This window comes from Larimichthys crocea, chromosome VIII (genome assembly GCF_000972845.2).
Source record: "Larimichthys crocea isolate SSNF chromosome VIII, L_crocea_2.0, whole genome shotgun sequence".
In the NCBI taxonomy this organism is placed as follows: Eukaryota; Metazoa; Chordata; class Actinopteri; family Sciaenidae; genus Larimichthys; species Larimichthys crocea.
In genome coordinates, this window is record NC_040018.1 from 6,070,500 (window position 1) to 6,092,323 (window position 21,824).

The following is a 21,824-nucleotide window of genomic DNA, read 5'->3' on the forward strand; positions in this document are numbered from 1 at the left end:
ATGCAAATCCTGTTAAGTTTCCATTTTCTAAAAGCATGCCTTGCAGTACAAAACATCTTCCGTACATTTGAGATGCTCCAGTAGAAACGATTGAAGAGGATGCCAAACAGCAACTTTTTTAACGGAAGTTCATATCAGCATCTGAGTGTGTCCATGTTTGCTTATTGGTTGTCTCCGGAGTTTTATGTTCCAACAACACATCTCTTGAAACACTTAGGACAAAGCAAGTGCATTCAGCCTTCATAGGAAGAACTAGAGCTTGAGCACTACATTAAAGCTCACAACTGCATTAGATGATACTGAAGAGTTTCCATTTTTTATCTGCAAATTGGTATTACATGAAAATAATGGCTGACCAGGAGGCGAACATTTAAAATATCTCTAATGGACTAAACATGCAGAGGCGCTTTGACCAAAGCTCCTGGGATCTTTTAATAAAACCATTCAAAATGCCTAAACTGAACAATAACCATTACAAACCTTGGAACAGCACACAGGTAACACACACATCAAGTCATAGTGCTCCACAGATCTGAACTGGCCACAGCACTTTCTTTCCCATTACAGCCTTTCATCATCATATCGTACACTCAGTGGGTTAATATCAGCTCATTACAAATCTCAGTCTGCGGCCCACAGCCTACACAAGCATGCTGCTAAAAGAGAATGATGAATTAAATGCTGACACTCCGCCACCCATACCGCTTTTTAACATCCCATCATGAGCCCCGGCTCAGCCTGAGCTGGGTAAAGTACGGTCCTACCTTCACAGTAAGTAGAATCCCCGTGGATGGAGGCATAGCCACTCTTGCATTCACACTCAGCTTTAGTATTCCGGTTTTTACACTCAGAGTTTTCTCCACAAATGAGTCCCTCTGCGCAGAAGTCATAACCTGAAAGAGAGGAACGAAGGAAGTCTCGATTTTTACTTTGGTCTTAAAATTCGCTCGTTCAAGGAAGGCCATGAAAAGTTGTGTACAGAAAGACACAAACACACAACAGATATAAAAGCAGACACACATTACACATTACTATGGATGACAAGAAGCTGCATGTATGTTTATGGCTACATTATATTTGGTGCAATAATAAAAGTTTTGGGGATGTTGTGCATCCAGCCAATGGAGTCAGAGAGTCAGTGTGTCGCTCTGTAGCACAGGACAGTGTGTTCCTCGGGTGTTTTGTGTTGATGCGCTGGCTTTAAGGGTCGCTTGTAGAAACCATCGTTGCTGCTTCAACCATCAAACCTAGAAACTCAGGTAGCAAAAGAACCAAAGATTGTGTCTCCTGCAGTGGGCACATGGATGGCCAACACCTAAAGGATGCTGCACGTCTAGCAAAGAAGTTTCAAAATAATGGCCCCCTCAGTGTAACACAGTGTGGAAACGGCAGCCCTGCACTCCAAAACCCATTACTTCTATTGTCGAGCCACAATGGAACGGATTCGCTGGTGTGCTAGTGCCCAAAGTTCAACCAGGTTGATGTTTGGCCTCTGAGCCCAGTCGGCAAGCGCACCGTATTGTGTTTAAAAGGACCATAAGAGAACAGAAAAATGTAATAAATAAACCTCTGAATAAGCTTCTTCTGGCTAAGCTTTAAGAGGTATAGTATAAAGTATGGGTAGTGTGAGAGGAAGGAAGAGTATTTAGCGCTCTGTTGGAGGAAACTGTGTGTGGAATGTATTGAACAGATGGTTGAACGAAGTGTAGGGGAGTAGGTCACGTTGCAGCAGCGGTTTGAAAGCACCATTTGAATCCTTTGTAACTTGTGAATCTAAGCTGAACACAGCTCTGAATTAAACAGGCTACACCATTTCAAAGATGTGTTTCAAAGTCATGTTTTCTTCAGCGGAGATCAGCGTTGCATGAGTCAGGATGTGTCTATTAGCACCCATGATCCCAATACTTGGATTACTGTAGAACGCTGCTTGTTTGCAGTGTCAGGACAGGAACTTCACGTCCGTACAATCTTTTGTCAAACCTGAACCAAACCAGTCTCAGTTTCCAGACATACAGACATACTAAGAACGAGTGTGACAGATAAGGAAGCAGATGGACAGAGAGATGATTGTCTCCTGCTCGGTAAGTATGAGCTGATGTAGCCCATCATGTCCTGTAATGAAAGACAGACTGGCTGCACATAAAAGCCCCGAGAGGCAGGGGAGCCTTGGGAGCCATTACTGAGGAAAGAGCTGTGTCTGCACTATTCCTTCTCTCACCACCACCGCCACCCTCCACCCCTTCCAGCATCTACAGCAGCAGCACCCCACCAGAACAGTGTGTACATGCGAAAGGACTGACTACACAAGGAATAACAAACACGAGCGTGCGCATGAGTGTGTGTCTCTGGTGGAGTCGAGCTCTGCTCCGACCGCAAACAGCACTGAAAGGAGAGAAAATATATCATACTGCAGTTGTGTATGTTGTGTTTTTTTTTTGCCATATTTCAGTAAAAACAGCGTAGCGTGTGGGAACTCTTTGCGACGATTGTGTAATTACCAGTTTAACAGAGCTCTGTGGCTCCTGAGTGAGGCACAAGTGAATTTCAGAGTGGTGGCAAAGTACTGACTCACACATTGTAGGAGAAGTCTGGAGAAGGATTGGAAATAATGACTGGCTCTGAGTTTTGGCGACCGTGGGTGAGTGAAGAAAGAAAGAGGAGCTGTGACTTTAATCTGTTCAGTACAGTTCTCTCCTCTCTCTGCTGTCCTTTCCTCTGCACCTCTTCTTCTCTGTCCACATCCTTCTCCCTTTTGTCCTCAGTCTTATCCTCTGTTTACCTTTTATCTCCCTCTCCTCTCCTAACCTTCCCACCTTTCTCCTTCACTCTCACTCCTTTTCAACGTCGCAGGTCGAATATATTTCATCCCCCTCATTCTCCTCGCTGTCTTTACACTCTTAACCTTTCCTCTCTCATCTTTCTCCCCCTCCCCATCCCTTCCCTCTGTCTTTTCCTTGCCTTCTCTTTTACCTTCTTTTCATCTCCCCTGAATACAGTGAGTCTAAGGCACGCTGCTTATCTCGCCTAAACGAGAGTGCAATTTCCTTCGTTCAGAACCTGTCCCGGGTTCCTTTCATTATGGCTCTATAGCCGACAGCCTCCTACAGTTTGTTTATTCAATGTATTTACTGAATTACCGGTGGCTATTTACCCTGGTGTACCTCTCTGCCAAAGCAGCAGGGTACAGGCAAATTGGCATAGCAGGTGCTCTATAGCAGACAGACCAATCTGCTCTGATAGGTACCCCAGCCAAGAAGCATTCATACCATGTGGAAAGGGGGGAGAGAAATGGAGTTTTTGCAAGAGGTGCAGTCTGAATCAGCATCCGGCAGACTGGCTGTGTTTACTTCTCGCATTGGCGGGAGACATGTGCTTGCGAGTCCAAAGAAAAAGGTGATTCGTGCGACTGAGAAAAAGCGCAGCAAGAAATAAGACATACCTCTGCAAACATTGCAACATCTGCCGTCTGGTAAGATCTGTTCACTGACGGTACAGTTGAGTTCCGGACAGTTTTCTGTGACTTTCACCATCAGGCCGTTCTGGAGGGACACAAAAAACATTTCAGTTTCAGCACTGGGGTCAAACGGGTGTAGGTCTCTATGTTAAATGAGACGAGAAAAACAACAATATGAGGAAATATGGTTCACAATCTGATCTGATCCAGGACTCAAAGCAGCAGTCCTCCAGTCACCGGCCCACTTCTTCGAACCTAAACCTAGGTTTACATGCCAAATGTGAAAAGACTATCTTTATGAAGTGAGAACTTGCTGACATACTCTAAAGTAGGTATATTGTTTTGTTATATAAGTCATTTTTCTAACAATACATTGGTGAATATCACACTGGGAACGTGCATGTTTGTAAAATTCCAGCCATGTTTTTCCCTTTGTACTTGTAAAAATATAAAATCTGGATTACTTGAGTACAAAATCTTTGAAATGTGTTCATTCTGACACAATCTAAACCAACCCTTGCAGGGCATGTCCCATAAGAAATGCTAAAAAAAAGGGTTATATCTCTGCAGTTTTTATAATTTGCCTCATTTAGTGCATTTCAGCAGTACACGAGTAAGTAAGTTGTACAGCATGGACACTAGAGATGTGATCCTGGTATCAGAGCCAATTAGGGATATTTCCATGGATCTGTTTTGGCTCAAATGATCCAAATACAACCCTTTCTTTGCTGTATTCTACTTTGTTTTGTCCACCTCAGCCAGTGTTAGCGATGGAGTGCTGCTCGAGTGTGTGAATATGAAAAATGACTCGAGTTCTGAGTTCAGGTAGCTTTCCATCATCTTTAGATGCACCGTTGCTTTAATCAGGGGAAAGTACATTTCACAGGTAACCCGATGACAGGTTAATGTTAAACTTGTCGTTGTGGTTGTTGGGTTCGCTCTCTGTAAGGAGATGTCAACAGTTTTCTTTCTCCTGTCAAGCTGATTGTGTCACGTTCAGCTTTCATTCATCAAAATACATCCCTAATAAAAAAAACAAGACTCCAGTAAGGTTTTATTGAAATAAACTCTCTTGATCAGTAATATTTTACTACAGAATAATGTCAGTGTTATACACACTGACCATGTGGCTACAAGAAGTCACATAATGACCCCTCTCTGAAAGCTCGCTTTGTTGTCTTCGACAGTCTTTAATTGCTTTTTTCTTTTTACCCTGAAAATCAAACCAAATGTATTTATGTTTATATCTAATGAATGTTTTCATAGTTCACTGACCTCATACACAGGCATGTATATAGAGCTACAGAAGAGAAGAAGAGGGCGAGGATGACACCACTTTTGAAATGTAATCAAACACACATTTAAAAGGATGTTTTCAAATGTTACAAAAAAAAAGAGAGAAAAGAAATGGGGTATTTTGAGATACTCCTGACTGAATGAGGCTGCCATGACAACAGAGAAGGTGGAATGTAAAGGCTGTACATGCTGATCACATTTACAACGAGGACATGAATACAGATAGCAGGTATACGGTGCAGATATGTGCCACCAAAGAAGCGAAACAAGGGGTAGATGGAGCTCTGTGTCATCTTCCCTTGGGCCTTTAAAACAAATACACACAGCAGCCGCCTGGCTGGTATGTGGCTGGCAGAGCTCCGGTGGTCCTCGCAATGCCTTTCAAAGTCTGAGGTACTGAGTCCGAGAAATCCCTGAGAGTGCTCCCTTATGTACGACTTTCTTCAATGTCGTGCATTTCTAGATATAACAACTTCATAAGACGTCAAACTGTTTTAATCAGCTTTAATCTCAACTATGAAATGTCAGAATATATTTAAAAGAGCAGAGGAAAGCACTTTGCAGTGGGGGGAAAACACTGTAATCAGTTATTCAACACCTGGACACAAGAAACGGTTTCTTTCAAAGAGGATAAAAAAAAAAAACCCACGGACTCTCCGATCAAGGTGCAATTTGTTCAGCCGCCAGCCAACCAGCCACTTAATTCCAGTTACATGCAGAAATCACCCTGTTAACGCAGGTTGCAGAATAAGGCATTCAGGTGATTCAAAGAGTCTCAGAAAAGCACCCGGACCATGAATGAAAATTTGAGCCGGTCTTAGTTTCATTACATTCCCATCAGATATGTCAATGTTTTATTGATCTGTTTCATTTCTGAGATGCAGTGACTCTACCAGACACGGCCGTACTCTGGAGTCTATTAGTACAAGCTGCACAAGAGGTCAGGCAGGTCTCAAAGCCCAATTATGGGACTTTTCTACCTTAAAATAACAACTTCATAATGATATTGATCGTTGCACTGACTAGTAATGTGCCCTGCACGTCTGTTTCTGCACCATGTAACCTTTGGTTGCAGGTCGACCACAACTGTGTAACGTATAAGTCGAAAACAAGCGATGTCACAGATTTTTGTGAAACTTTATTTGTGTTTATTTGTTCTCTTTAATAATCTAGTTTACAGATTAGAGTCTTTTTCAGTCATTTTCGAATCTTTCAGTGTGTAATAATGTCACAGTAAATATTAATTCAGCTAAAACCTTTAATTACTTGACAAGACAGAGGAAACTCTCCAGAGGAAACAAAAGATTAATCAGGGCAATCAACGGCAGCTTTACTACAAACAAACAAACAATTGTGTCGTATGAACCTGAACTGTTTGTGTGACCTTTTGAATGTGCAGAAGAACAGAAAACATTAATTAATATTAGTTCCTGAATGATCACGTCAACCAAGTCAGGACATTTGACTAATCAGTGAAGAGGCTGCTTTGTCTCACGCGTAATTGTGCACAGCATCTCTCTTTAATTTCACCATATTTCCCCTGCAACCTGTCCGCTATTAATCAGAAAGTTAATCTCCGTAGGGATCCTTTCCAGAATGTTGTCAGGACACTAACAGTCTGAGCCGGTCAGCGGCAACAATAAGCACTTTTAATGGATGTACTTTGAGAGGCGAAGTAATATTGGCTCACCTTGATTTTTGGCTGCTAACAGTAAAGTTGTCAAATCAGAAGTAATGCAATCATAGCGAACGCTCGTGTCCAGCTGTTCGTAGTTACAACAGCGCTGTGCCATAATGTTGCTTGAAATGAAGCACATTTATACCATACCAAACATTAGAACCATTAATTACTTTGTAAAACTATGTTCACGAAAAAATGCTTCTTTGATATGCTGGAGATAAAAATGAAAGTACGCAAACTTTCTTGGACTTTTACAGAACACAAGGTCAGGTACAAACCTTAAACTCTTCCTTATGTTTTCACTCTGTTGTCTGCCCACACGTTACTCATTGAGCCCTCTGGGATATATTTACAGCACACAGTGTACATGCAATGACAGTGTCCAGTGCCAATGCAGTAGTATGTGAGAATATAGAGGTCAGGTTATGTAATGCATCTGACTTCCATGCAGGAGGGTGAAATTGAGAAGTTTGAGTCTAGCTGCATCTTAGTATCTCTACAAAAATTTTTCTACTAGAATTTTTTGCATCCATCACCATCCATGCCTGAACCAAACATGTACTCTGAGCTCCTCACCCTATCTCTAAAACTGAGCCCAGCTACCCGGCTATGGAAGCTCAGTTTGGCTGCTTCTATCCACGATCTCATTTGTTTTGTCACTACCAAAGGTTCATGACCATAGGTGAAGGTTGGAACGTAAGATGGCCTGGAAAATTAGGAGCTTTGCCTTCCACAGTACTGCTGACGCCGCATCAATTTCCAATTTTCTCCATTTTCCCATCACTCATGAACAAGACTCCGAGACACTTCTTCGTTTTCTGGCAGAAAACCATTTTTTTGCAACAAGAATTACAGTAAATTAACACACTGGCTGTAAAAACTAATTTAAAACATAATTTCATTGAATATCTGTCCTCCATATTAATGCCTGCCTCCTGAAGGGAAGAGACTCAATTTTAAAACATGAATTTTTTATGTCATTTATTTTGATTTGCTGCATGTTACCTATTTATAGAGACACAATTCCACCTACCACCAATATAGACCTTTGAATTGAGATTGATGGCTTTGACTGTGGACCAGATTAATCTGTTTGATTTCACGCATCATCCATGAATAGCCTAATGTTGTCTCTCGATATCCACAATCAAGGTCACATGCACACATGATGAAACATACAGCTGAGATTTATAGACTGCCATGAGCCAGACACCGCAGAAACATTTTCAAACCCCTACTAAAAATCATTTGTCTACAAATTAGTCATTTAGCAGGGTTCACATCCTGGAGCAAAGGATGGCTGTAATTGCTTGAAACAAAACCTACAAGCAATATAATGATGTTTCGCTAATAATGGGTCCAGGAATCCACTGTGTGTTTCTTTGTAAGCAATTACATGCATACGACGCAAATTTTCTCCTTAACATAGTCTTATTTTGAAGATAAATTACTTCTCAGTGAAAAAAGCTAACCTCTGTTCTACGCTGAACTGGAATAATGACTTTAATTATAACCCACACAGTGATGAAGCTCCAATTCAAATCAGGCCTTTGTTGTAGCTGTGTTCATACGTTATTCTAATTACCTGGCTATCTCGCCATTAGAGAGATGAAAAAAGGCAGATTGGGGGGAGGGAGGTGGAAACTAATAAGGCCTTGCTTGCTAATTGAATAACACGAAGAAGTCCACCAACACCACACACGATCATTACACATTTATGGTGAAGGAGAAGTGCTGCATGGTGATCTCATTGTACAGTCAAGGCTAAATACTGGAGGATGAATTCATAAGAATGCGTGTTACCTTGCATTCCCTGCAGCTCCTGGATAGAAAGCGCTTGCCTTCAGAAAAGGTCTGGCCCATGTAGGTACACTTCGCTGTGGGGGGAGATAAAGAGAACATCATTGCCTCAGTAACAATCTATTTATAAAGTACGGTAACGATCAGAAATCGAATAATTCCTCAGCTAATTCATCAGCTCGTTCGGTTCTTTCAACAATAGCGTAAAATGCTTTTGAGATTGCCTGCGAGAAAAAAAGGAAAAAAGTTTTCAGACTGAAGTTCTGCATACTTAATTCCGTTAGAAACAAAGTTGTTCTTGGCTAGTGTGCAGAGAGGAAGTGTAACAGCGCATTAAGAATACAACAGAGGAGACCCTTCTGCATATTCCTCTGGCGATAGCAGAAATAGAAAATGAAGCATATGATATGAAGTCCTGCTTTTCTCCTCTCCAGGGTGTAGGACTGTGCAGCGCTCAGTCGCAACTCTGGAGCGCTGCTCCCTCGTTCGTCTGTGCCAGACCTCTGATGTTCACAGGGGAGGAAGAGGAGGAAGACGGAGCGAGCGGAGGGATGAAGGGAGGCAGAGGAGGGCTGGAATTATTCAAAGATGAACTATACTTCTGGGATTTAGTGGTTTTGCAGTGTAACAAGACAGACACAGTTGTCCGTGGGTCTGTGAGCAGTTAGCAGACCCCTGTGTGCTTTATACTAGAAATAGTGCCTCCATTTCAGCGTCCATGGAAATCAGGAGACTGTGATCTTTGCTCTCACAGAAAAGCTTGCTCTGGTTTTTTTTTATTGTGCCAGAAGAACATCAGCCACAAACAACAAGACCTTGTGTTTGGATCTAGAGTGCTTCTGGTTGTAGAAGGCCTTACTAGCCTCCTTCAAAAGCATGAAATAGCATGGAATTAAGACATTTTTCTATATTTATAGTATATAATTAACAGAAAGAGCTTCTGGATCTGAGAAGTGAAGCCAACAAGGAAGTGTCTTAAACCTGTTTTTCTTTTAAATGGCCATCAGGGGGTGGATCCATCCAAATCTAAATGTATGAAGCCCTAAGGGGAAATCTGCCTACTTCTCACTTGATTTATTACCTCAGTAAACTGTTTTCTAATGAATTTATGACCTCATTCACGAGTTTCAAGTCTTCTTCCAGGCAGTATGATGTTCATTTTGTAAATGATGGTCCCATTTAGAGTAAAATAGACGATGAAGCAGGAAATGCTTTGCCACCTTGTGTTGACAACTCATTCTCAGTAAGTTTGTTGGGTTCATCGGCCTGTCAAACTGGGCAATGCTGATCAAATAGAATCAAGATTCTGTTTGTGGTTGTGAGAATAATGATGGTCTCAAAGCAAATATCCAGAAGGTGCCATGACACTGCAAAAAGTCTGAAGGTTTGGTAAGACCAGATCCACGATGAAACTCCATGATTTGGCTGAAACACTCAAAATCTGGAAACATAAGGTTACTGTAGGTTGTAAGATAGTAAGCTGGGAATGCTGTTGATATACTGGGTCTTACTTAATACAATCCCATTGTTTCAGCATGTTTGACAGTTGTGCCTGGTTGCTAAGATACGACAAACACTGATCGGAGGAGGGATTCATTGATTGATAAACTACACATGCTTTTGTCAAACGTTTAATTTTCAAATCAAATTTCCTTCAGTTCATTGGAAGCTATGCAACATCCCTCCTGCTCCGTTGCACTGTCAGCACCATATTACAGCAATCAATGCCTCCTTAATGACAAGTCAATCTCACCATCTGCTAAAGGATCTAGAACAGTGGTTTTCATCGTGGGAGGTAGGCCTGTCATGACAGAAATTAAATGGGTACCAAATTACTGTGGGACCACCTTTGTGGTTGTGCTAATAATGACTCCTCTCTCTAAAAAAGCAACATTGAGGTGACCTGATGTTGTCATACTGCCACAAAATGTCAGGAAAAGATACAACTTATTATTATTTTCAAAAAAGCAGAGAAGATGTACACCAAAACAGTTAAATCTTCGCCATCGTTAATCTATTTATACTGTTTGGCAGAAAAACAAATGAGTGAGCGGCCGTGTCAACAGTTAATTTGACCTCAGTTTATTTATATTGCTGTTTATTATATTTTTGGGGTGAGAGGTTTCACAGGTTTGGTCGTGCAAATGACTTCTTGCTGCCGATACTTACGTCTGCATTTCTTGCAGCAGGTCCCGTCAACATGTACAGGCAGCGAATCCTCTGAGCAGTTTGCCGGAGGACAGAAAATCCTACGACACTCCACCACACCATTCTGTAAGGAAATTATTGTCATTATTTTTTATTCTTTTAGCAAACATCAGCAGCAAACATGCAACTCTGCCTGTGAGCGAACAGCTTTGCTTGCGGCGCTTGCCACAAAATCCACATTGTACACATCATCTAGTTCCCTCGATGTCTCAGTTTAAATTAGCACAAGCATCCATGGAATTTCATATCTCTACCTGAACAAAACATTCACTGTACCCCAACAGTAAACATATATAACACATGATGTATGCTTTCATCCAATGCAATTACAATAAAACCCAACCCTGAATGGCTAGTGCTCCATGCAAACAGCTCAAAACAGTTCAGAACTTCAGAAACACAGCCTGACACTGAAAGCTATCATATTTACACATAAAAAAAAAAACAAATTATAATGTCACGCAATCAGATAACAGCTTCATCATCGAGAGGTGGATGGCGGATACTGAAAGCGAGCGGCCCGCTGATAGCAGGTAGTTTATTCAGGCCCTGAAGGACTGCCTTCATTTTTGAGGCTGATATCTCTCTCTGCGAGCGCCTCTTCATTTCATGAGTCATCGGAAATGGTTCCCCCAGGATGCCGCGGTTATCAGTTAATGGCATGTCCACGGGAGGAAATCAGACCGACTAAACTCCACCCTGTGCTTGATGTGCAACGATGCAGCAAGTCTAATTCCCCCGGGGGCCCGGGATGGCCTGATTCAACGAATTTTAAAGTCTGGCTCCTAAGTATGAGTGCAGGCAGGGAGGCTTATTAGGAGGCCGCTTATTAGGGGGTGGGGATGGAGGCAGGGAGAGATGGCGCAGGAGTCGGGAAAGAGGGAGGTCTAATGGGAAGGCAAGTTAAGGAAGCTAAGTGGGAGGGGAGGAACTAAGTTGTCGTAACTTCCTCCACAATATAGACACACATTTCTACAGGTTTTAAGTTTACTGTTGGAAAAAGGTTGGAATAGTTGAAAGAACTAAATTTTTTGAGGTGTGATAGTTGCAAACCATGTTCGTCATTTTTTTTTGTTCTCACCACTCACCTTACACGCACAGTTCCTGCAGTTCTCCGGCTCCACCCACAGCTCCTTGTCTCGGTAGACCAGGCCGTTGGCGTTGCAGGTCCTCTCGCAGTGACAGCCCTCCAGCTGGGTAAGCCTGGACTCGGCGTAGTTCAACTGAGGATGAGCACAGAATCACTACAGTCACAGAACTAAATCAGAAGTCTGAGTGTGCACCCGGGGTAACCCCGTACCCTGGCCCCTTGCCCTCCGGCGTGCCTCGGTCGGCTTTTCACAGAGATCTGCTCCACTGGGAGCGACTCATTAGAAGGGCACACAGAATAATAAGTGATCATCATTCAACTCATGCTCCAGGCCCGAGGCTATAATCTACTGAGAAATGACAGACAGGACTGACAGCCTCGATCCTGCCTCACCCCTCTTTTATTTCTACACGCTGATCAGCCCTTCATCTTCGGCTTATTTAATGCTCGGCCTTTTTCATGGTCGTCTCCTAACAGAAATGATGCATCTTTGATTGACAAGTGTGTCAAGAGACAGTGTCACATGGAGGGGGCACAGAGGGTGGGACGCACCATCTGGGAACTTTAAATCAGGATTTAATATTTATCGAGGCTGAGAGGAATGTTAGATTGTAGATTTTGATTTAATATGTGTTTGTTGTTTTTGTTCATCGTGTCACGGGTTTGAGGGAAACAACAAGTGGAATGGGGTCCTGTCTGTCTTGTGTCACCTTTGACAAGATAAACAACCTTAGACCTGCTCCACGAAGCGACGGCGGGCTTATTTTATGTAGTCTGACTAATTTTCAAGCAATTCAACACGGTTCAAACTCTGTTACTATGGCAACGTATTTTGGAAATGAACCTGGTCCAGGGCAGGCTGAGCTGAGTTACCAGATTTCCTGTAACATTGACCCGTCAGGAAGGCAATGAGTGAGTTTACCAGTGACTTTCTTTTTTACCTGAATAACGCTGTAAGTCAAAAGTTAAGTTTATAGAAAATTAATTTAATAAATAATGAGTTACACATTAAATAAATTATACAATGACACAAGATATAAGACATAGGCCCACATATGTGTTGGACATCCAGGGACAGGTCAGGCCCTTTGCTTTACTGATAACTGTATGAGCAGTAGGTATCAATGAATGAATGAATGAATGAATAAACCATGATCCTCGCAGAAGGTAGACCTGCGTCTCCTGTTCCCACATGTCAATAGTTCGCCAATTGCTCTGGTTAGTTTTCAGGTTTAGCTTCACTTCAGGCTGATGCAGTGTTACAGTCAATCTGTCACACAGGAACACAGTGGTTTTTCTTTCCTGACAGTTCCACCCCTCCTGCTGAACTGTGAACATAAATTACCTTGTTGTAAATGTGAAATGTATCATTTTTTGACAGCAGCTGCACCCCATTGCTCACTCGTATTTCCGTCAGTCTGTATGTATGTGCAAAGTATCCCAGTCAACATATTGTGTGCACAATGCACTGCGAGGAACCCGTTTAACAAGTTGGTCCGAGGCTTTAGCCTCGTGGGTCAGTTTTACGTTTTCTCACAACTGGCTGCTGCCAGAGAATTTCTTTCGCTGTATTACATCGCTGTATTCTGGGCATGAATATTTCAGTATTGTCTTACTATATCAATTTAACCAGACTAAACCAGAATCTGATCAGACTTGGTCTTTGATTAGCGCTGAGTTGGCTTTAAGAAGGTCTAGTTTGTTAAGTCAGGTGCGGCTGTGTCTTGGAGGTAGAGCGGGTCGTCCACTAATCAGAAGATCAGCGATTCGATCCCCTCCAGTCTGCATGTCGAAGTGTCCTTGGGCAAGATACTGAACCCCAAATTGCCCCCGAAAGCTGCGCCATCGGTGTGTGAATGTGTATGAATGGTTAGCTCCTAAAACTAATGAGCAGTTGGTGCTATATAAGTACAGTCCATTTACCATTCAAGCCAGACTTCTTACAATAAGCTTAACTTGAGCTGGGCCACTTTTATGGTAGATAACCCATATTCAAAGCCAAATATGTTTTGTAAGAAACATCAGAATCGCACTCAGATTTATTGCCAAGTAGGTTTTTACTTACATAGAATTTGTCTCGGTGTTATTGGTGCATAACAAACAAATGGAAAAATTAGAAGAGAAAAAAAATAAAATAATCAAGTTTCAAAATGCAAATGTAAATATATGTACAAATATAGGTATTATGCTGACTGCTGACCTGTGTCTTAACTGACAATGAAAGGAAGTCAACCAAATCAAGTTTCATTTTCTTTTTTTTAAGGGGCAGAGTGTCTGACAAAACTCAGCAGAAAAAGGATTTCTTAGCATTAGATTAAATGTAATAACAGGTGGAAAGTCATTCTGGGCTATTAATACGCTCTTTCCAATCATATTTTAGATCTGTAACTCATTCATTCTGGTCTTTACTGTATTTTATGATAATTAAACTAATATTCAACTTTAGTTTAAATCATGAAACTGACTAATGTTTTAATTAAAACTCTGGAACACAGGTGAGATTCATTTAAAATAGTTTCTTCAGTGAACTTCAGCTGAACTATAATCAGCTCAGTCGGAGTTTAAATAAATTCTTATGACACATTTTTATACCAACAATAGGACATTGTAGTGTTAGTAGCAGTGAGTCATCTAGTCAGGTGCAGGAAGGGTTCATGTTGACATTTTGGAAAAGGTTTGGTATTGATAATCTGTCATCTTTGTTGATACAGCTGTGACAGAAAATTAATTTTGTAAGCAACCAAATATCCAATCACATTGTTTCCATGACATCACTCAACGCAACCACATACAGTATGGCGTTGGAAATGAGCCTCCATTAAGGTTAAGTTTTTATTTAACTACAAGATACTCACTGAAAAAAAACAGCCCACCGTATCTGTTAAAGCTCACTTATGACCCAGAGTAAGAGCTGAGTGGTTACACTATATACTGTACGAGTTCATTTATCTATAAAATACGAGTACTGTCTCACCCACATATAAACAATCAAGTCCTGCTAGAAAGGTGTTGGGGGTTTCGAAAATGTGCAATTGATCTGAGCAGCGTAGGTCAACTTAGAAACTGTAGGTCCACTTAAGACACTCGAGGCTGCTCTGCCTCCACATCCCCCTCTGCTCCTCTGAGACCTGCCCAGACCACGGTGTCAGAGGGGAAGACTAGCTGTGAAATGATAGAGGCTTCTCAGTAAAAAGGAAAAAATGCTGGATGTCACTGAGGCTTTTTTTTTTTGGCTTGCAGGAGAGCTGTGAGCAGTAAAGATGTGTCCTGTCAAAGCACTAAACAAAATGTTTGAAATACAATTTCAAAGACTGGGAGGCTGCCTTGAGGCTCCACAGAGGAATCCCTTTCCTGTACAGCGTCAGCATCAAATGGCACAGTGATACTGCACAAAGGAGTCAAGAGGCTAACAGGCATGTATCTCCTATTGTTGATACATGAGGCAGAGACACATGAGTGAAATAATGAAACAACAGCTGAAGATAAAGTCCAAAGGAAGAAGGGCAAGGAGTGCAATTGTTGCAATGAATTATATTCGCTTGACTGCATGTCTGAGGGATGTGTCAAACAGGTATGACGTGAATATCCATGAAATTCTGGAGACCTATCAGTCATGGGCCAACAAGCAATTAATTAAATTTTGTTTGTAATCCAGATCTGGGATGTCTGCCATCAAACGATTATCATTTTTTTTATCTGTAACAATGAAACAAACACACGCTGAGACTCCGAAACGTTTGAAGGCTTAACAGATCAATCCATCTTAAAATCTAAGTCAAAGTAATGATGTGGTTGGGGAGTCCTTCTCTCTTTCAGCCTTCAAAGTAAGCTTAAGTTAATATCCAAACAAACAGAAAAGTCCACACAGCAAAGAATGCTGGAAACAGTCATGAAATGTTTTTTTATGGTTTTGACCACTGGCAGAATAAGGAATGCGTGATGTAACCTGTAGGTTTCTGAAGAGCATTTTTTCAAGTTCAAAATCTGTTGATAATCCTGCTTCTTTAGTCTCCCGCCTAATCTAAAAATCAGCAAAGACGTGGATCATTGGGCCGAATGACACCTGGTTGCTTTAAAATAGCCATCTGTAACGGCACCAAAACGTCAATCAAAGCGGCCACGCTGTTAATTATGCATAACTTGGCTTGTTTTTTTGTACCAGGCTGCAAACATGTTTATTTCTGCTGTGAAGTTGGGTTTTTTAACATGTGTGTTTCTGGAGATGTTCTGCAGCCAGCCTCAAGTGGCCGTTCCAGGTACTGCAGTTGCTGGTACTTCCACATCGGGTTCACTTCACTGTCGCTGTTTGGTTTTGGCACTTAACCGAGCATCTTGAGGCTCACTATACATTGGCAAATTTGATTAGCACAATGGTTGTGTGTCTGTATCAGAATTTTGTTAAAGTGAAGGAAAATTCTGGTATTTTTCCACTTGCATCTTAATCAAGATGCTTACACAAGGAGTTGACGGCAGCCTGGGCACTGATAAAGGTTTGTAAGATGAAGGTTTTTATATATAGTACAGTGTTGGATCTACCTATTGACACTGCAACACTAGTCTCATGTATCCAACCTTTTTTAAGAAGTGCACAATAACAATGCTTCATAACCCTGCCTGCATAAACCCCTTAACACAGAACTATACATCCTGTTTTAGTCTGACAACTGCACTTGTGATCTCAGCGACTCAGGAAACACTTCCGCCAAAACATCATACTTTAGGGCAAAGAGTGCAGGCGTCCTTAAACTCTCTAAAATAAACTTCCGTTTTTCATAAATCATCTAAAAGCTTGTTTTGAACTCCAACCCTAAAGTAAGCACAGGAATGCACCCTCCCATGTTAAGCTGCTATAAGTGCATAGGGAGCTACTTTGGGGGCAACTCACTTCTGCGGTAATAGCAAACAATTCTACCGCTGACACATGGACCTCAAATCCTCTGTTATGACTAAGAACACTGGGAGACTCTAAGCTGCTTTCATGGCTTAGACATAAGGAAATCAACTGCAGTAGCCACGGGGGAGAATAATAAAGTTATGTATCATATATTCAGATAGCTATACTAAGCAAAGTATACATCAGTGGCATAATTGATGTCTGCTCTGCTATGAAGACTCAAAATGCCGAATAGAGAAACAGCCTTCGTGACAATTAATTTTTAGTTGTTTGACAGGGTTCTGGATATCTATCAGCTGCCTTGCATGAGTAGTTAAAAGAAGTAGATTACTTTCGCAGGACAGTGATGATATACAAGTATTAATGGGTCGGTTCAGCCATAATAAGCAGCACCGAGCCATGCAGGCAGATTCGGTTTCAGACGGTTTCTACCTCTTATTTTTGCCGTCAACCATGTTTATTAGAACTTTTTTTCGTTTAAAGAGTTGTTGAGAAAAAAAATCTGTTGACACAGAGGTCTGTGGATAATCCAGAGTAAGAAGAGGCAACAATTGTAAAGGTTGATGTTGCTGTTGGTTGTGAAAATCTAATTTTACAAAGCTGTGAGCACCACAGACAGAATTCCTACATCACTTCCATTAGAAGCGAAATGTGAGCAACTATCGACGTGGTTACACACCCATGAAGGTTTTTATATATTTATATATAAATTAGGGCTGTCAATCGATTAAAAAAAATTAACTAATTAATCACAAAAATTTCTATAATTAATCGCGATTAATCGCGATTAATCTATCAATAAATGTATCAATAAATTAAATGCATTTTTCTGAGACTGAAGCTTATAATGAATATTTATTTATGTAAAATGATCAAATTAATGTAGAATAAACACAGAGAAAGTATATTTAAATTCATTCATTTTATTGGCTTAAGGTGCACATATGCACAGTGCAAATAGAAAAAAGCCGGAATGAGGAAATATACTGACTAGTGCCACACTAGTGTAGACTGGGTGTTTTGCTTTGAGGTGATATGTTAAAGTCGTGTTACTTCTGTGGAATTTAAATTCGGATTTGCAAACTGTGCAAATTGCCTTGTTTTTGTCCAACGAGCCGTCGGGCAACTTTTTAAAATGAAATGTTCCCCCTAAAAGTCCTTATCCATCTTTCCGCCATAGACTCTCCTTTAGTTAGGATAGATCATAGACACATATACATAGAGTCTCCTTTAGTTAGGATAGATCATAGACATATATACATAGACGCCTCATTGAGCAGGTTGGTCCGTTGTTGCGATACGTTAACATGTCCGCCATATTGGATGTGGCAGATCTGCTCGTAAACTAATACAAGCAGGGCCGGTTTTAGCTGTGGGCAATGTGGGCAACCGCGCAGGGCGCAGTCTCCGTGAGGGCTTTAAGTTAATGCCTCTTATACACTCATTGACACACACACTAATATATCTGGGAAACAAAGCTCTACTTTGCCACATCCAAAATGGCGGCCGCCACCGGAAGTAAGTAACAACCAAAACCGCGTTAATTGCGTTAATTTTTTTTAACGCGTTAATTCTTTAAAATTAATCGACAAAATTAACGCGTTAATTTTGACAGCACTAATATATTTATATATTATATATATATATATATATATATATTTAGTGCTGTCAAATTACGCTTAATATATATAATATATATTATATATTATATATATATATATATATTATATATATATATATAATATATATATTTCTATATATATATATATATATTGGACAAGAATGTGGTATTGAGTTGCTTCTACGCGTGCTGGCATAAACATATGCTTGGGATTCATGTCACAAACAAACACACAGGTATAATGCATGCAAAAGACGCCATGCTAGTGCACACACAGCGGATCTTATTGTCATCTCACCTCGCCTTGACACACACACACACACACACACACACACACACACACACACACACACACACACAGGAGCAAGCAATTATTCACTGCATGCTGAATTCCTATATTCTCCACAGAAGCTATTTAACGCCGGAGTTGACTCCATCCTCCCCGCTGCGCTTTGTGCATTGAGGTCAGGTGGCAATAGGTCGAGGTGTGTTCGCGTGAAAGGGAAAGGCATTGACACAGCGGTGGGGTAATGTTCTTCATTTCACCCTTATTTACGCTAGAAATTATTCTATAGCTCGTCCGCCCGCTGAGGTGTCCTTGCTTTATTCACTCCCACCTGATAGCACTCGCTCATGCACATAGAGGCACGCACTGAATCACACACAGTCAATCACACACACACACACACACAAATTTATGCAGATGTTCAGTCTTATAAATGGTCTAAGCTCTCCCCCGTGGCTCCGGGGCAGAATGCACATTGCCTGTTAGCCTCCTGTTGTCATGATGCAGTCGCCGTTTCCAGACACCTCTCTGGACCCTGTTTGTACTTCACTGTGTGTGTGTGTGTGTGTGTGTGTGCACGTGTGTTTTTTTCCATCCAGAAACATTGCAACAGTAGCAGCAATCATACATTTTAACAAGATATTTACAGCTTACTGTCCCAATCATGCATATGCTAATAAATATGTAGCCACTTCTGAGGACGAGTTATGTATACAGTGATAACACTGACCTTGATTTTAATAAGTGAAGGTCAGTACTTATTTACTGACTCAGCATGTATCAGTGGACAGAGCAGAAAAATGAAGCCTCTGCAGACGTGTCTTAAATCTTAAATCTGCATTCTTTAATAACCATCTGGCTCCAAACATAAATCTGACTGTATTCAGTGTTGATTTATTACCTCAGTAAACACTATTAATAATTTACGCTCTCCATCTCATACATTTCATACAACATGATGTACGTTTTGTAAATGATGGTGCAATTTAGAGTCAAATAGACGATAAAGCAGAGTACTTGTTATTGCCAGGTCATTCTCAGTGAGTCTGTCCAGCACGATTCAGATCAAACTGTCAAAGTAAGTGTTGCTGATCAAATATGAATCATGATTCTGTTACATACTATTTCTCAGCTCGAATGGTTTTAGAACTTGTTTCGCTGTAATGTTTAGCATCAGTATGAAAAGTTTGTGACTTGAATAGAGGTACAGAAGCAAACGCACCCCAGTCGCTGTACATCAACCCAGCTCCCCAACATGCACTGCCACCCACCTCAAACTGGAGGCTTTCATTGTCCACAAACCAAATGGGCGACTTAATAGTGTGTTTGCACAATGTCTTCACTGACCTATATTTAGTCCACAATCAGACCAATCAAGAAAAACATATGAGGAAAACCGAGAGAGGAAATATCATACGCTGAATTATTATTCCTCATACATTTTAGAGTGAAGTCTAATCTTAATTTTCAAGGCTACATTCATCCAAAGCCTGGTTTTAGCACGGTAGTCACTTTGCTGATTCGAATAATGACATAAACTCGAAAATCCACTGAAGATCTATGAAGATCTTCCTCGCTTCCACCTCCTCCTCCTCTTTACAAAAATACATTGAAGTTTTTATCCAACTGCTTGATAAAACTGCATCTTAACTGTGAAAACTCCCAGTCTATTGTGTGAATCATTTAATACAGTCAAAAACACGTATATATAAAGTTTGTTTTGTTTGTCTGTCTACTTTTCTTTATTGTCAGTACCTTTATTCACTAATACATCCCCTCTGTGAAAACCGTTCCATCCATTAATTTAATCTTTAGCAAATGCAAACTGTCCTTCTGGGACCGAATGATTGTCTGTTTGCTGTTCCTACTTACATGCACATTAATATCTTTTGTGTTCGTCACCGAGTTTCTTAAAACCTCTTCAATCCGCCCTCACAATAATAATTGACAGATTAATCATATTTTCCAAAGACAGATTAAGGCGCATGTTCATTTAGTTTTTTTGTTTCCCAACAACGTCTTGTTGAAATGAAACAAAAAAGGAGAGGAGAGCGAACAATGAGCTTCAGCGACGGCAGAAATAAAATCAAAGGATTGCGCTGTCTCCGGCTGTAGAGGAGAAGGTAGTTATTAATTCATTTTTATTTCTTTATTTATTTGTTTGTGTGTCAGGCTCTGACTGAGAAAGCTTTTAGTGGATTTTCAACCTTCGCCTGGTTACTTTATTTAACGTCTCTGTCTCCCACTCACATGGGTGGGGGTGATATTTTCTTTGTTAGGATTCGATACTCATTCTTACCTTCAGGGTCATCTTGGCCAGTAGCTCCTGCAGGTCCATGATGCCTTGCACCAGGCTCAGGAAATCGCTGCAGGTCGGACAAGCTCAATGGAGGAAAAAAGAAGCACCGAAACAGAAAAGAAAAGGAGAAGAAGGGACAGGGAAGCATTTAGATGAGAGATAAAGAGAGTAAAAGAAAATCATTCATCATTAGCCTGATTATTTGGACGTGGCACATGGTGGCCGGTGACAGACAAAAGAGGGAAGGCCTCGCACAGCTGTTTGCTCTTTGTCTTTGGCTTGTTGCTGGCATTAGTATCAATAATAAAGCGACAAGGTGTGATTACATGCCTTATTGATCAGTGGCAGAGACAGTGGCACGGCGGAGGCCTTGTATCTTAATCTGTTTGACAGTAAACAGATGGAGAAACAAGGCAGAGAGACGAGAGGGGAGGCTGCACTGAATCTGAATTACAGCAAAATAAAGATTACCGGAGTAGAAGAAGAAACAAAGGAGAGAGAGCTCCATCAGCTGATGCACAGCTCATTACAGCCCAATTTTCATATCGGCACACAGTAATAGTATGTATGAACGTGATCATGATACTTACTGCGGTTAAGGTTTGGACACTGTGTGATGTAGCCGTTGGGAGTGAAAATCAACTTCACATCCTGGATAACTCCCTGAGAACACAGTGGGAGGGAGGGCAGCAGGGGAAAGACAGAAAGAGATAATGACACATATGGATTGACAAGATCATAAGACATCTCTTTGGATTTAAAAGTCTGAAAATATGATAGTCAAACATTTGAGGGCCCATTTGATATTTTCCTGGTGTTCTCCTGGCCCGTCTGTTCTGGACAAACAGATGGAGAGGGTCATTAGAACGGGGCAGCGCAAAGCGTCTTGTTGGTATTTTGGTGGCGATGTATCTTACATGACTAAGACTAAATACTTAAGAAATAACGTAATTATGCTTAAAATGAATGACTTTAATTAAACGCCCTCCATCCAATAGATGTGATGATGCATAGATATCAAAAACACCACCAGGCTGCTACAAAGTAACCCCATAACACCTCTACATGGTTCAGATGGGGTGGCTGTGACTCAGTATTCTGCATGTTTAAGCAGATTACTGGAGCTCATTATGTGGCATAGCCCCCTTTCCTACTTAAAAACAAAAATCGGTTGTTGATATTTTAGTTTTGAAAT

General features: G+C 41.0%; 1 protein-coding gene across 1 annotated transcript in view; it reads right to left on the reverse strand.

Annotated features, from left to right (window-relative positions):
• Window positions 1-21,824, reverse strand: part of LOC104922755 (protein kinase C-binding protein NELL1) — a 269,223-nt gene that overhangs the window by 152,248 nt on the left and 95,151 nt on the right. The window contains exons 6-12 of the mRNA XM_027281540.1: window positions 21,220-21,292; window positions 20,630-20,712; window positions 11,528-11,662; window positions 10,401-10,503; window positions 8,235-8,308; window positions 3,440-3,539; window positions 765-893 (exon numbers count right to left, since the gene is read on the reverse strand). Coding sequence (XP_027137341.1) covers window positions 765-893; window positions 3,440-3,539; window positions 8,235-8,308; window positions 10,401-10,503; window positions 11,528-11,662; window positions 20,630-20,712; window positions 21,220-21,292 — 697 coding nt within the window. The remainder of the gene's footprint in view (window positions 1-764; window positions 894-3,439; window positions 3,540-8,234; window positions 8,309-10,400; window positions 10,504-11,527; window positions 11,663-20,629; window positions 20,713-21,219; window positions 21,293-21,824) is intronic.